Here is a 16,918-nt window from a genome sequence, read left to right as displayed (position 1 = left end):
ATGAGTGAAATTAATGAAGATCATGAGTATAATTAATGCAGATCTGTACAATTAATAAATATCACAAATGTAATTAATGAATACCACGAGTGTAGCTAAAGAATATCACAAGGGTAATTGGAGGAGATCATGAGTGTAATTACGACTATCAGGAGTGTAATGCATGCCACTGAATTGTGAGCTTAAAGGAAGCTACACATAGAATCACAGTCTCTGATAGACATTTCCTGTTGGCACAGAATTACAAAATGGCCTAGCACAAAGATAACAATGGGGAAATAAATGGAAACTTTTAGAACAAATTCTTCCTGGAAAAGTAAACCCCGGGTCAAATCTGGCACACCCCTCGGGCAGGCCTTAGCAGGACATGACAAGTGGCCTTTGGTCTGGCGCCATACTTACTGGATGCTTCAGAGCGCAGAGTTCATACAGAATGCATCCCAAGGACCAGATGTCACTAGAAGCACAGCAACAACTATGTTAGGAGTTACAGTGGAAATACATGGATTTTACGTTATTTTTATGACATTTAACTTATTGTTGCATATGTATGAACACACACATGAGCCACTGGGTATATGAGGAGGTCACAGGACACCTTGCAGGACTTTGTCCTCTTCTTCCATGTGTGTCCTGGAGACTGAACTCCGGTCATCAACCTTGCCGATAAATGCCTTTACCCACTGACCCTGCCCATTGTTGACAAATGACTTTACCCACTGACCAATCTCACTGACCCTGCCACGGACCACCCCAGTCAGGTATGGGGCTCCTAGAAAGAGGATCCTCAAAAGCTAGGTGGGTAAGGACTCAGCGGTGACGAACAGAAACAAACAACAGAGGCAGTTAGAATCTGGGTGTATTTTACAATGCTCAATGGATTTTATACATTAAAAAAACAAATATTTCAACTCTTAGAAAATGTGTTCAGTGAAGCAATCACGAATACCATCGTTATCATTTGGCACAGGAAAGCACAAAAATCAAGCAAACATTACAACTCTGAAAGGATGCGTTCAGTGGGGCAGTCATCCAAGGCTAGTGGCATATTTCCAAGAGCAGGCTAGTAAATCTTTATGGTCAATTATTGTTTAACATCTAATGCCTGTTTTGTTTTGTTTTATAAATCTTCAATGTATTAATTTAAACTTTTTAATTTAAGGCTTTCTTTTCTATATATCAGAGCCCACTTCCGATGACACATATACGAAATTTTATTGCAAGGTAAGATTTTCTTTTCAATTTCTTATTAGATATTTTCTTCATTTACATTTCAAATGCTATCCCAAAAGGCCCCTATACCCTTCCCCCCGCCCTGCTCCCATACACACCCACTCTCATTTCTTGGCCCAGGCATTCCCCTGTACTGGGGCATATAAAGTTTGCAAGACCAAGGGGCCTCTCTTCCCAATGATGGCCAACCAGGCCATCTTCTGCTACATATGCAGCTAGAGACAGGAGCTCTGGGGGTACTGGTTAGTTCATATTGTTGTTCCACCTATAGGGTTGCAGACCCCTTCAGCTCCTTGGGTACTTTCTCTAGCTCCTTCATTGGGGGCCCTGTGATCCATCCAATAGCTGACTGTGAGCATCCACTTATGTGTTTGCCAGGCACTGGCAAAGCCTCACAGGAGACAGCTATATCAGAGTCCTTTCATCAAAATCTTGCTGGCATATGCAACAGTGTCTGGGTTTGATGGCTGATTATGGGATGGATCCACGGGTAGGGTAGTCTCTGGCTGGTCCATCCTTTCGTCTTAGCTCCAAACTTTGTCTGTAACTCCTTCCATGTGTATTTTGTTCCCTATTCTAAGGAGGAATGAAGTATCCACACGTTGGTCTTCCTTCTTCTTGGGTTTCTTGTGTTTTACAAATTGTATCTTGGGTATTCTAAGTTTCTGGGCTAATATCCACTTATCAGTGAGTGCATATCAAGTGACTGCTTTTGTGATTGGATTACCTCACTCAGGATAATATCCTTCAGATACATCCATTTGCCCAAAAATTTCATAAATTCATTGTTTTTAATAGCTGAGTAGTACTCCATTGTGTAAATGTACCATAATTTCTGTATCCATTCCTCTGTTGAGGGACATCTGGGTTCTTTCCAGCTTCTGGCTATTATAAATAAGGCTGCTATGAACATAGTGGAGCATGTGTCTTTCTTACCGGTTGGAACATCTTCTGGGTATATGCCCAGGAGAGGGATTGCTGGATCTTCTGGTAGTACTATGTCCAATTTACTGAGGAACTGCCAGACTGATTTCCAGAGTGAGTTAACTTGCAATCCCACCAGCAATGGAGGAGTGTTCCTCTTTCTCCACATCCTCGCCAGCATCTGCTGTCACCTGAATTTTTGATCTTAGCCATTCTGACTGGTGTGAGGTGGAATCTCAGAGTTGTTTTGATTTGCATTTCCCTGATGATTAAGGATGTTGAACATTTTTTGAAGTGCTTCTCAGCCCTCAACTGAAGTATTCCTCAACTGAGAATTCTTTGTTTAGCTCTGCACCTCATTTTTTAATGGGGTTATTTGAATTTCTGGAGTCCAGCTTCTTGAGCTCTTTGTATATATTAGATATCAGTCCCCTATCAGATTTAGGATTGGTAAAAATCCTTTCCCAATCTGTTGGTGGTCTTTTTGTCTTATTGATGGTGTCTTTTGCCTTACAGAAGCTTTGCAATTTTATGAGGTCCCATTTGTCAATTCTCGATCTTACAGCACAAGCCATTGCTGTTCTGTTCAGGAATGTTTCCCCTGTGCCCTTATCTTCAAGGCTTTTCCCCACTTTGTCCTCTATAAATTTCAGTGTCTCTGGTTTTATGTGGAGGTCTTTGATCCACTTAGATTTGACCTTAGTACAAGGAGATAGGAATGGATCAATTCTCATTCTTCTACATGATAACTGCCAGTTGTGCCAGCACCATTTGTTGAAAATGCTGTCTTTTTTCCCACTGGATGGTTTTAGCTCCCTTGTCAAAGATCAAGTGACCATAGGTGTGTGGGTTCATTTCTGGGTCTTCAATTCTATTCCATTGATCTACCTGTCTGTTGCTGTACCTGTACCATGCAGTTTTTAATCACAATTGCTCTGTAGTACAGCTTGAGGTCAGCTATGGTGATTCCACCAGAGGTTCTTTTATTGTTGAGAATAGTTTTTGCTATCCTAGGTTTTTTTGTTATTCCAGATGAATTGTCCTTTCTAACTCAGTGAAGAATTGAGTTGGAATTTTGATGGGGATTGCATTGAATATGTTGATTGCTTTCAGCAGGATAGCCATTTTTACTATATTAATCCTGCCAATCCATGAGCATGGGAGATCTTTCCATCTTCTGTGATCTTCTTCAATTTCTTTCTTCAGAGACTTGAAGTTCTTGTCATACAGATCTTTCACTTCCTTAGTTAGAATCACACCAAGGTATTTTATATTACTTATGACTATTGTGAAGGGTGTTGTTTCCCTAATTTCTTTCTTATCCTGTTTATCCTTTGTGTAGAGAAAGGCCACTGATTTGTTTGAGTTAATTTTATATCCAGCTACTGCACTGAAGCTGTTTATCAGGTTTAGGAGTTCTCTGGTGGAATTTTTAGGGTCACTTGTATATACTATCATATCATCTGCAAACAGTGTTATTTTGACTTCTTCCTTTCCAGTTTGTATCCCCTTGATCTCCTTTTGTTGTCAAATTGCTCTGGCTAGGACTTCAAGTAATATATTGAATAGGTAGGGAGAAAGTGGGGCAGCCTTGTCTAGTCCCTGATTTTAGTGGGATTGCTTCAAGTTTCTTTCCATTTAGTTTGATGTTGGCTACTGGTTTGCTGTATACTGCTTTTATTATGTTAGGTATGGGCTTTGAATTCCTGATCTTTCCATGACTTTTATTGTAAAGGGGTGTTGGGTTTTGTCAAATGCTTTCTCCGAATTTAACGAGATGATCATGTGGTTTTTGTCTTTGAGTTTATTTATGTGGTGGATTACGTTTATGGATTTCCATAATTAAACCATCCCTGCATCCCTGGGATGAAGCCTACTTGGTCATGATGGATGATCATTTTGATATGTTCTTCAGTTCAGTTTTCGAGAATTTTATTGAATATTTTTGCATCAATATTCATAAGGGAAATTGGTCTGAAGTTCTCTTTCTTTGTTGGATATTTGTGTGGTTTAGGTATTAGAGTAATTGTGGCTTCATAGAATGAGTTGGGTAGAGTACCTTCTGTTTCTATTTTGTGGAATAGTTTGTGAAGAACTGGGATTAGATCTTCTTTGAAGGTCTGATAGAACTCTGCACTAAACCCATCTGGTCCTGGGCTTTTTTTTGGTTGGGAGACTATTAATGACTGCTTCTATTTCTTTAGGGGAAATGGGACTGTTAAGATCGTTAATCTGATCCTGATTTAACTTTGGTACCTGGTATCTGTCTAGGAAGTTGTGTTGGGAAAGTTTTTATCTATCATACACTATTACATAATTTTGTAAATGATTTATAAAATAAAGTGTTGGTTTCCCCAGAGATAAGGTCATGTTAGTGACCCCATCTCAAGGGATGGTTTCTTATCCATTATTCTTGCTTAAGATTGTGGCCTAGGCTACCAAGAACATGTCATAAATAAGAAAAGGAATAAGAGAAAACAAAACAGATAAAGTGCCATGGGAGCTACAGCTCAATGTTTTGTACTGGGCAAGAGTTCCATATCCGGTTCCAGGAGGCCTCCTTTGTTGTTGTTGTTGCTGTTGTTGAAGTTTTTGCCGCAGTCTATGGAACTTGTCACACAGATTCTATTGGGGTTGGTGTGGCATGATCCTGCATTTTATAACCCTCCAGACCCAGCCCTTGTAGGCCTGGCTCTGCCCCTGTCTATGGCGTATTCAAGTACCTGCTGTAATGAAAGGAAAGAAACTTGTCCAGATGGGTGGGTCCACAGGCACTCTGTGCAACCAGCTCTCCTTTATAGGGGTGGGGGAACAGACAGCTCTCTTTATTTGGAGGTAACAAGGGCTGTATAAACCTTGGGGAGTAGTTTCCAAGGAGCATGTACATTATTGGCTGGATCGGATTAGGCAGTGGGATGCCACATTTGCATAAAGAGGGATCCCAGGTGCTTAAACCAATAATTTGGCCAAGAGGCTAGGTGACTTCCTAAAAAAGAATTGGGAGGGGGGGGGCGGTTCGTTGGACTACAAGCCCAGGGCATGCAGGGTGACAGTAGGGAGGGAGTGATCTTTACTCATGGCAGTCTGATGATGAAATTTTGGTCTCAAGCTGAGATTTTGGGGGGTTTGGATGCTTCTTGACCTCACTCTTATTCCAGGCCTGGTTTCTCCAGTTGCACTTGCTCTACAAGCCCTGGTCCCACAATCGGTGCCCTGGCTTACTCTGGCCACCCTTGCAAGCACAGCAAGCAAACCTGTAAGCTTGCTCCAGGACCCACACTGCCCGCCCTAGCTAACAGGCCTCTCTCTCCCATGCTGCGACCAACCTCTCTACCCAGCATAACCTATGACCACACACCAGGCTCAGACTAGGATGCACGTCCTGTACAGCAGCCCAGTCCCCTCTATCCACCTGACTGCATTCCACACAAGCTGTTTAAAACGTCGAGGCACAAACTCCCGCACATGCTCGGTCCATCTCAGACACAGAAGTCTCATAAGAAGCCAGCAACTTGAACAGCCATGTAACACACGAGGCTGCAGAAATAACAGTAAGAAGCCCTCCAGATAACACAGTCTGGGACAGACCACTCTCGGCAGAACTCCACCAGACTTTCAGGCAATATCTACAGCCAAGTCTTCTTAACATAGACAAAACGAGGAAGAAGAAATGGTACTCCCAAACCTAAGACAACAACAACAAAACAGAAAACTGCAGGAAACTGAGATTCCTGGCGAACCCAGAAACAGAAGTGTCCCGGAAAACACCTGAAAACGGGAGACACACCAATATCAAAGGGACTATTGACCATGACCAAGTTGGCTTTACCCCTAAAAACGTAGGATTGTTCAACATATGTCAATAAATGTAATAAGCCGTATAAATGGACCAAAAGTCAAAAATCAGGACATCTCAATAGATGCAGAATCCTCAGTAGAAAGCACCATGCATTGGTTTTTAGAGGAATTCTAGAGAATGTAGTGCTAGAGAATTATGCCAGCATAATAAAAGCTAGGTAAGAGAAACCCACAGCCAACATCAGCCTTGGGCACCAGGGCTTCTCAACCTTCCTGCTGCTGTGACCCTTCAATACAGTTCCTTGTGTTGTGGGGACCTCAATCATAAAAGTATTGTTGTTGCTAGTTCATAACTGTAATTTGGCTCCTGCCCGCCCTTGTAAGGACTTGATACGACCAAGAGCTTTCCAGATGTGGCTGTGTCCCAGAACCTCCCAGGGATCTTGAAAACACTGGCTGTCTGCTTCCCATCCCGATGTATTTGATGGATGGATGCAAGAGGGGGGTCGTAAAAAAAACAAGAGCAGGGCAGTCTGGAACCAGCTACACAATGCAGACCCTCTGCAGCCCACTGGACCTTCTTGCAGCAACCAGCCCCTCACAGCTGTGATTACAATGGTTGGAACACCATGACTTTCCTCTAGCCGCTAGAGCATACAGATTCTGTGTGACTTGAATATATTTATACTTCTTTGCCATTTTATTTCTCTGGTGTTGGCAATCAAATCCAAGAAACATACTAGACAAAATGATTCTACTAATAAGCAGCATACGCCAAGGCCCCAAGCATATTTTTAGAAAGCAGAGCTGTGAAGGTGGCTAAGCAGGTCACAATACTTGCCCCACAAGCTTGGCCACCTGATTTTGATCCGGTGCTCATGAAAAGTCCACATAAAACTGTCAGATACAGATATATCTGTCTGTGATCTCAGCACTCCTACCTCAGGATGAGAAGTGGGACCTAGTACTGGCTGGAAGCTTGTGGGTCAGTTAGCCTGGAGTACAGAGTATACAGTACAGCATCAAGACATGAAGACAGGTAGACCTCCTTCGACAAGGTGGAAGAGCCAACTTCAAAAAGATTGTCTGACCTCCACACACAGGCCATGGCACATGTACATGTATGTATACACACTACACACACACACACAAACTTAGATAAAATAACTAAAAAAAAAAATTTTAAAGCCAATAAGCTCTGTGTATCTGCACGGACTCCGCCATCAGTTTGCAGGCTAGCGGCCCTCCCATCAAGTGGCCAACCTTACCCAAACAAGGACCCCACTCACTCACCTTTTATTGTTGTAAGGCAGGTTCTCCCAGATTTCTGGAGGCACATAATAAGGTGTTCCCACGTACGTGCATGCAAACGCCATGGGACTGAAACCACAGACAGGCAAAGTGACTCCAAAGCTCTTCTAAAAGTGGCTCTTCTGACCTCTATCACCAAATAAGACAAGTACTTACCTGGAGAGGAGACGGGCAGAGCCAAAATCTCCCAATTTCACTTTTCCATTGTGGGTGAGGAAGACATTCTGCATCGAGAAGGAAGAACTCAGATTATGTCTCGCTCGTCCCAGCATCAGGCAGCCGCCTCGAGAGCAGCTTTCAAAGCCGGAGGAGAGACAGCTGAGTCCCAGAGAGAACAGTAACGATAGAATAGCAAGGTCCCCTCTAAACACAGCTAGCTACATATGCCCCAGCCTGGGGACTCAGGATGACAGCTCTTTAGTCTAACATGCAGAAGTCAGGTAGTATCAGATCTGATGAGTGGGAGCCTGTGTCAGGGGGACTTAAGTGACTGGGACAGGTGTTGGACACTTTCCACCTGAAAACATGTGAATTTGCTCAGTGGCCATTAAAAGGGCTACATTCATCCAGACTTCAAAAGAGATTTTTAACTCCTTTTTTACAAAGTGTACTCTACTTGGCTAGTAAAAATTCTAGGTCAAAGGCTGTAAAGTTTGACTCAGGATGAATAAGTCTTTTTTTTTTTTTTTCCGAGACAGGGTTTCTCTGTATAGTCCTGGCTGTCCTGGAACTCACTCTGTAGACCAGGCTGGCCTCGAACTCAGAAACCCGCCTGCCTCTGCCTCCCAAGTGCTGGGATTAAAGGCGTGTGCCACCACGCCCGGAGAATCAAATAAGTCTTTAATATGTAGTGTATAGCCTGACATAGTAGCACATGTCTTCAATGGGAGGAAGAGGCAGATGGATCTTTTAGAGATAGAGGCCAGTCTGATCTACACAGTGAATTCTAGGACAGTCAGGGCGGCATAATGAGACCCTGTCTTAATGCAAATAAATAAAAGTCTATTGTACATCATGGAGATGATGGTTAATATATAATATTCTTGAGAAATTACTACAAAAAGTAGATTTTATTTATTTTTATGTGCTAGGGATTAGCCTCAGGTAGTCTGAGTTGGCCTCAAACTAGAAATCCTCCTGCCTTGGCCTCCCAATGGCTAGGACCACAGGCAGATACTACTATGTTCAGTCAAAGAGTAGATATTAAATGTTCCAATGGTCCACCCCATAATCAGCTTCCAAACGCTGACACCATTGCATACACTAGCAAGATTTTGCTGAAAGGACCCAGATATAGCTGTCTCTTGTGAGACTATGCCGGGGCCTAGCAAACACAGAAGTCAGTTATTGGATGGATCACAGGGCTCCCAATGGAAGAGCTAGAGAAAGTACCCAAGGAGCTAAAGGGATCTGCAACCCTATAGGTGGAACAACATTATGAACTAACCAGTACCCTGGAGCTCTTGACTCTAGCTGCATATGTATCAAAAGATGGCCTAGTCGGCCATCACTGGAAAGAGAGGCCCATTGGACACACAAACTTTATATGCCCCAGTACAGGGGAACGCCAGGGCCAAAAAAATGGGAATGGGTGGGTAGGGAAGTGGGGGGGAGGGTATGGGGGACTTTTGGGATAGCATTGGAAATGTAATTGAGGAAAATATGTAATAAAAAATATTAAAAATTAAAAGAAAAAGTTCCAATGGTTAAAAAGTACTTAAGGCTTCCTAAGGGAAGGGGCGGGGCTAGAGACATGGCTCAGTGGTTAAGAGGACTTGTTCTTCAGAGGGCCTGAGTTAGGTTTCTAGTTTGGTTTCAGGTGGCTCACAACCATCTGAAATTCCAGCTCTAGGGGATGCAAAACCCAGGCCCTCTTGGGCATCTGCACTCTCTCAAGATGAATGTATACACGTACACACATACACACACATACACAAACACACACACACTAAAAATAAGTACTCTTTGAATACGAATAAGCACTTGAATGTTGTGGGGTTTGTTTGTTTGTTTTGTCCTGGAACTCTGTAGACCAGGCTGGCCTCAGACTTAGAGACCTGCCTGCCTCTGCCTCCTGAGTGTTAGAATTAAAGGTGTGGCCATCATGCCTGGGTACATTGTTTTTTTAGTTAAAAGAATAAATATAAAAAGTGATAGATTGGCAAACATTTCCTAAACTAAACTAAACAGAATGCCCCAAGAGGAGATCATAACCAGAAAAACAGACAATGAAATAGTTTTCTTTTTTTTTCCTAGACCTCAAAATGTCTTATACTCACTTTCGACTTGATATCTCGGTGTAAAACACGTCTCTTATGAATGTGATTTACTCCAAGACAAATTTGTATAAACCAATTAAGTATCTGTAAGAAAAACGCGTGGATAGGATTTAAGAGAATTAATAAAATATTTTAAGAGAAAAAAAGTATACCCCTTGAAGATGCAGTAGCTAGCCGACCTTAACCCGACTTCGGAAGAGTCTCTCGGCCTTATTTTACCAGAATTTTTAAAGTGAATTCTGAACTCATTAAATTTACACAGTTCAACTAAAACTCAGTATAACCCGGAGTAGTTCAGAAATCCGGTTCCCATGTTTTGTCATCTTATATATGATCCAGATGTATATTTTAGTGAAATGTCTACCATATTTTTATTTTTTTGAGCCAAGTTTCTTTTTTGGTGGTGGAGGAGGTGAGACAGAGAGAGTCTGGGTCCCAGACTGGCCTCAGACTTGCCATGTAGCCAAGGGTGACTTTGAACTACTGAGCCTTTTTCCTCTGCCTCCCAAACCATGGCGTTACAGGCATACATCACTGAACCCAGCTTATGTGGAGCTGGGGCTGGAGCCCAGGACTCTGAATGCTAGGCAAAGCTCCCCCATCGAGCTACTGTCCATCTCTAAGTAACTCTTACTTAGTTTTCCTTCTTTCCTTCTTCCTCCTCCTCCTCTTCTTAAAGACAGATTCTCACGATGTAACCGGGGATGGACTAGGACTTGCCATGTGGACCAGGCTGCCCTCCATTCGCCTGTCCCTACCCTCTGAGTGCTGGGATTTAAGGCATGTGTGATCACCCCTGGCCTACCACTCACTTCATAAAAACATCTCACCCAGAAATGACGGTGCTCACAAGCACTCCAGAGGCTAAGGAAGGGTATTTCCAAGAATTTGAGGCGAGACTGACCCATAACCTCGTGAGTACCAGGCCAGCCTGGACTGCGGGGCAGAACCAAACAACCATTTCAGGAAACCATAGCGTGCTGGCTAATTTCATGTCGACTTGACACAGGCTGGAATCATCTGAGAGGAGGGATCTCCAATGAGGAAAATGCTGTGGACTGGGCTGTAGGCAAGCCTGCAGGGCATTTTCTTAATTACTGATTTAAGGGGGAGGACCTACCCCATGGTAGGTGGTGCCATTCTGGGGCTGGTGGTCCTAGATTCTGTAAGAAAGCAGGCCAGTAAGCAGTATCCCTCCATGGCCTCTGCATCAGCTCCTGCTTCCTGATTCCTGCCCTGTTTGAGTTCCTGTTCGGACTTCCTCCAATGAGGAACAGCCATATGGAAACGGAAGCCAAAGGGTTTCCTTTGGTTGTTTTTGGTTGTGGTGTTTCATCACAGTAATAGAAACCCTAAGACACATCCCCTGAAGAAATCAATCAGGAGCACTGACTGACAGTGAAACCAGCAGCTTCTGACTAGGCTAGTTATTGCAGACATCCGTGTTTTAACCTTAATTTATACAAGGCTCATGAGAAAATTCACTTCCGAACTTAGAAATCATGTAAGTCAGCTTCTTACCGTGTCTTCGGGGAATAACTTCCCTTTTTGCTGTTTAATCCTCTGCATCAGATCCCCTCCGTCACAATATTCCATCACAATATACAGGTACCCTTCAGCTAAAACACATAGGAGATGCCTTAAGAAAGCCACATTTGCTTCACGGTAAATTCAGGAATATTTGGGGGGATTTGTTTACCTTCAAATGACTCCTTAAAGGCAACAATATTGGGGTGCTTCATTTTGGCGAGCAGAACAGCCTCTTTCCTAGAAGTCTGTGTATCAGACTTGGGGGGGAAAAACCTTAAATAATTATAAATTTAATACAGCTTCAAACTAGTATTTTGTATAGCTTTATTTGAGACTCTAATGCTACATTCAGGTTTGTAAATCTACTTCTGTTCAAACTTTCAAAGGCTAAAAGGGTGCAGTGCCTTTTTGATTATGGCTATTTTCCATGCTGGGCTGACCTTTCGTTGAGACACACTTTTTTTTCCCTTACACATACCAAATGCAAACTAACTTTTACATTTTTCCCTCCCCAGCAATGCTAACAGCCAAGGGTTTAATCCCCCACACACACCAAAACCAAGAACAAATCTGCCTTAGCATCAGCTGACTAGGATAGCCAGAGTTCTATTGAAAACACTGGATCCTCAAAGGAGAGGAAGAAGGAAGAAGGGAGAGAGAAGGGAGGGGAGGAGAGAAGGGGAAACGTGAGGATTCTCAGACCAGCAGCATCAGCATCAAGTGTGAACATGCTGAACCTGACTGCAACCTAGCCAGACAGACATGGAAGAGGACCAACATTCTGTTTGAGCAAGCCTTTCGCAGGATTGTGATGCCACCTTAGCTTGAAATCCAGACCTCAGTTGGGGGGCTGGAGAGATGGCTCAGCGGTTAAGAGCACTGACTGCTCTGCCAGAGGTCCCGAGTTCAATCCCCAGCAATCACATGGTGGCTCACAACCATCTGTAATGGGATCCAATGAACTCTTCTAGTGTGTGTCTGAAGACAGCTGCAGTGTGCTCATAAAATAAATAAATCTTAAAAAAAAAAAAAAAAGTGGGCAGTGGTGGTGCATGCCTTTAATCCCAGCACTTGGGAGACAGAAGTAGGCAGATTTCTGAGTTCGAGGCCAGCCTGGTTTACAGAGTGAGTTCCAGGACAGCTGGGGCTATACAGAGAAACCCTGTCTCGAAAAACCAAGTTTAAAAAAAAAAAAAAAAGACTTCAGTGGGATCCAGGTATGGTGGTACATAACTGTAATCCCATCACTTGGGAGGCTAAGGCAGGATGTCTCAAAGAATTAATATTTTTAAAAAGGGGACATTGGGAGTGGGGGTGGGGGTAGAGAGATGGCTCAGTGGTTAAGAGCACTGACTGCTCTTCCAGAGGCCCTGAGTTCAATTCCCAGCAACCACATGTGGCTCACAACCATCTGTAATGGGATCTGATGCCCTCTTCTGGTGTGTGTCTGAAGACAGCTATAGTGTATTCATATACAGAAAATAAGTAAATCTTTGAAAGGAGGCATTGGGAAAATGCCTAGTATTTTTAAAAGCTTCATCAAAATATTAAGCAATGCTCACGGTATGACTTCTCACACAGGACAATTATGATACACATTGACAAGCAATCCACAGGGGAAAACAGAACAAACAGATCTGAGTAGTTTCCCTAGGAAGCAACCGGCACTTTGTATTTTAGCTCAGCTCTTCACTACATTTATGTTCTTTTATCCTTGGTACTGTACCTGGCCACTTTCAGCAGGCTGTTCACAATGCTATACAACTGTTACCACGGAGACTAGTCAGGACTTTTGACTATTTCTCTGTTAATTTTACTAGCCTAAGAACCACATAAAATACATCAAGCTCAGGGGCTGGAGAGATGGCTCAGTGGTTGAAGAGCACTAACTGGTCTTCCAGATGGCCTGTGTTCAATTCCCAGCCACCACGTGGTGATTTACAAACCACTTGTAATGGGATATGAAGCAATAAAGTACTCACATACATAAAATAAATAAATCTCTCTAAAAAGAAACACATCACGCTCACAAATAAACTGGTCGCATGTTTACAGGAAGGGTAACTGACACATCAAAGCCCAAGACCCTTCTCTCTACCTAGGATGTATGCTCATTTTTAACGTGAACTAAACGTTAGCCGTTACCTTGAGCAGTCTGATTTCCTTCATGGCAAATGTCTGATTGCTGCTTTCCTGCAGAACCAAAAGAGCCCTGCCGAAGGAGCCCTGGCCAATCACTCTCAGGACTGTGTAGTCGTCCATGCCGGGCAGCCACAGCTGGGCTCTACCCTTATGGTCACTGCTGGCTCTCCCAAGCTATATTAAGAAGACAGAGTTGTTTGGGAATCCACTTTTAAATGCAGAGTTAATTCAAAAGTAGCTATACTCACCTTTTATATCCTGTTGAAAAGCCATGCTTAAAATTGAATTTGCCAAAACAAGGTCTTTCAGGGATGAAGTTAGGCAACATGTGTGTTGTATTTTAGCAGTGATTTTTAAAAAATCTAATCTTGTGTCAAAAACCACATGTCTGCCAGGGCCTTAAAAGACACAATCATGTAATTACCAATAAAGTTTAACGTATGCAAGCATGACAACAAAATCACCTACACAGTGAGCACACTCCACCAATATGAAAGGCTGTCACACGTGCCTTACACAAAAAGGAGACATGGAGTGGTCAAGGTGGAAGGCATGATGGATGCTGAGTTCAGCTGAGTAGATGAAATTGGCCTGTGACAGGCTGGTACACAGATAGATTTATCTGTTGACCACTGTAAGCCAAATGTTGCTGCTGAGTTTTTATCTTCAGGGTAATTAATGGTCTGTCTCTGATTGGTGTTAGAGAACAGCACAGTCATATCTGCATAGCAGAAAAGTCGCTCTTTGGGGTCACAGCACTAATGGACTGCATGAAAAAGGTACACAGGGACCAGATCAACAGTAGGGAAGATGAGGGTGTAACGGTAAAATGGAGGGGCGAGATGACCTTGGGGAATTAACCTATTGTCAACGACACATTTACGGGGAACAAATATGGAAGAGGCAAGATTCTGGTATGAACTGAACGACATAATGATTCTCAGATGGAAAGGTAAGGCCTTGGAGTCATATATACAGCCTTCGTTTAATGATTGATTGATTGATTGCATTGGAGAGTGGCTGGGTGGGGTGAAACAGAGAAGACACACTCCATGTTGGATCCACTGAGCTGGAGTTTCTTAGGATTCAAAATGGATATTTAAACACAGTCTGACTCCCATGTCTCCTCCACAAAAGCAGCAGGATTTTTAATACACTTTTTCTGGCACATAAGCTATATATACAAGTAGTAACTACACAAGAAGCACAGTCTTCGGGAAGACCCGAGGTAGCTGCTTGCCTAACATGTTAAAGACCCTGGACTACACGGGTGGGATAGAAGTTGTGGGAGAAGCCTACACTTAGAAGTCATACACTTTTTTCATCACAGGAAAAATACTGGCATGAATTACTTGATTTTTTTTCTTTCACAAAGATAAATTGTTATTTATTTATTTAAACTCACAAGCTGAAAATGTAGAGCACAAGATGTAGTGCAAACATCGACCTGCAAAACTTCTAGTCCGTAGCTGGGGTCAGGTTGTCAACACCTGTAAGATTAGCACTTAAGAGGCAGAGGCAAAGCCGGGCTTGGTGGTGCACTCCTTTAATCCCAGCACTTGGGAGTCAGAGGTAGTCGGATTTCTGAGTTCAAGGCCAGCCTGGTCTACAAAGTGAGTTCCAGGACAGCCAGGCCTATACAGAGAAACCCTGTCTCAAAACAAAACAAAACAAAAAAAAAAAAAAAAAAAGAGGCAGAGGCAAGATGATTGCCATGGGTCTCAGGCCAGCCAGGGGTTCATGGTGAGACACTGTCTCAAAAACTAGCCAAACAAATAGACTGTGCCTTCCAGTTTGCTTTCCAGTCTATCACAGAGTTACCAGGAGACTATAGCAATAAATCCTCCATATAACCAAATCCAACACAGTGTTTCCAGGAGTGAGGCATTTGAACACACCCAGACACAAGTAACAGACCTATGACACTCAGGAGGCAGAAGTTGGTGAATCACAGCCTGTAACCACTGCTAAGTCCAAAGTCAACTAGTTCACACCATGGGTTCCAAGCCAGCCAGGACTACAAATGGGGGCCGTCCCCCCACCTCTCCCCTCCCCCCAATAAAAACCTAGAAGAAAACAACCAAGACCTTCACACTGGTCTTCACACGGGTCTTAAGTGGTCTCTGGTTTCAATTGCTTTTTTCCTGTTCCTGGTGCCTGAGGACTTTTACCTATGCTATCAAAATGACTGAAGAGCAACCAGGCTTTCCTTGACTGAAAAATCAAGTTAGTATTTTTAATCTCCATGTGTTTGATATTCAGTATTACACCCATAAACACAAGCCTTATTACACTAGGTGTGGCGAAAGCGGATGGTTCCTTCCAGTGTTTATAAACAAATACGCCTTTAATAAAGATAAACTAATTGTTTAAAAGAGCCTAAAGTGATTTGCAAGTGCCCAGAAGCGGGGTCAGTTTAGACAGAGATCCCAGGACACACACCCTGGAGACCCACCCACCCGAAACTGCTCCGCTTCAGCCGCACGAGCAGTCTCCGGCGCGCATGCGCGCACCGAGCTCAGCGACCCGGGCGCACAGCCTGCGGTGGCTCAGTGATGCGCCCACATTTGGCCGTCGCCCCGCAGCGGACGGGCGCCGACCGGCGGCCTAGGGGCCCCGCCAAGAGGCTCCACCCGCTCCTCTCTCCACCGCGGCCCGCCCGTACCGCTCCCTTCACCCACCTCCCAGCGGCGCGCGGCGCTTCTCCGCTCCTTGCGGGGCCTGAGGAGTGGGCGGGGCGTGGGCGTGTCCCTAGTTGTGGGCAGAGGAAACTGTTGAGGTCTGGCCCTAGGCGCTGTTCTCTGAGTAGCTGAGCCCAAAAGAGCTGTTTTAAAGCTGTTTTGCCACCTTGCGGTAGAATATTGCTAACGTTTTGAACCGGTGCCCCCAGTAATTTGAGTTATTGCTCCAGATTAGGCAGACAGACCACAAACATAAATTCCACAGGGACACTGCTAGCATTTACTGTATGACCTTGGAAAAAGTGAAAAACAAAATAGTGCACCACCCCAGGAAATCCACATCTCATTCTGAAATGTGTATTTCTTCCCGGAAATAGTGGAAAGTTATTAAGATTCTAGTTGTACCAGGACGTGGTAGGATGTCTGTAATCCCTTCGGAAAGCTGAGGCAGGAAGATCCAGAATTGGACGCCAATCTAGTTTACAGAGCAAGTTCCTGGTAGGCAATCCAGGACTATGTCTCAAGTGTTAACATTTAGGGGTGCAGAATAAAGGAACAAAAGGCAGGAATAAGACCAAAATCTGACCTCAACTGACGAAACTGTTCACCTCACCCTCCCCTTCTCCTCTTCCCTACTGATCCCAGATGGAACTAATGTTTGTAGAAGAAATTCAGATCACAGCACAGCAGACCCAGACACCTCCAAGATGTTAGGCAGAGGGTCCAATGGCCAACCAGGCTACAGTCAAATGTACAGCAGGGAAGCAGGGAACTGGACCCTGAGGGGGGGGGGAGGCAGGGTAGAAAGGGAACTGTGAAGGGGACACTGGAAACCTACAAGTCAATTGCTGGAATAGGCGGTTTATCAGGCAGTGTGACTGGCAAGTAAGTCACTAAGTAGCATTGAGAGAGGAGAGGAATCTATCAGGGTTCCTCAGCTGCAGCACTGTCGACATTTGGGACTCTTGATTCTTTGCTGGGGCTGTTGTGTCTTGGGGCTCTGTCCATCAACTGATGCCG

The 16,918-nt window shown here is 43.9% G+C and overlaps 1 protein-coding gene across 4 annotated transcripts in view; it reads right to left on the bottom strand.

The window, feature by feature from the left end:
• The window catches only part of Nek3 (NIMA related kinase 3), a 34,308-nt gene extending 18,363 nt beyond the window's left edge, over window positions 1–15,945 (bottom strand). For 3 of the 4 annotated variants that reach the window (XM_085844108.1, XM_085844109.1, XM_085844111.1), the window contains exons 1-8: window positions 15,899–15,945; window positions 13,221–13,391; window positions 11,245–11,332; window positions 11,067–11,164; window positions 9,546–9,629; window positions 7,423–7,490; window positions 7,249–7,335; window positions 403–457 (exon numbers count right to left, since the gene is read on the bottom strand). In XM_085844108.1, the coding sequence (XP_085700234.1) occupies window positions 403–457; window positions 7,249–7,335; window positions 7,423–7,490; window positions 9,546–9,629; window positions 11,067–11,164; window positions 11,245–11,332; window positions 13,221–13,337 (597 nt within the window). In that variant the 5' untranslated portion in view covers window positions 13,338–13,391; window positions 15,899–15,945. Of the gene's footprint in view, window positions 1–402; window positions 458–7,248; window positions 7,336–7,422; window positions 7,491–9,545; window positions 9,630–11,066; window positions 11,165–11,244; window positions 11,333–13,220; window positions 13,392–15,898 lie in introns of those variants that run through there. The other variant, XM_085844110.1, reaches the window with a different exon arrangement.
• Window positions 15,946–16,918: the final 973 nt, after the last annotated feature.

This window comes from Mus caroli, unplaced genomic scaffold (assembly GCF_978045245.1).
Source record: "Mus caroli unplaced genomic scaffold, Mus_caroli_1 scaffold_10, whole genome shotgun sequence".
Classification (NCBI taxonomy): Eukaryota; Metazoa; Chordata; class Mammalia; order Rodentia; family Muridae; genus Mus; species Mus caroli.
The sequence above is the reverse complement of the archived record's forward strand: the minus strand, read 5'-3'. Positions and strand labels throughout refer to the sequence as shown.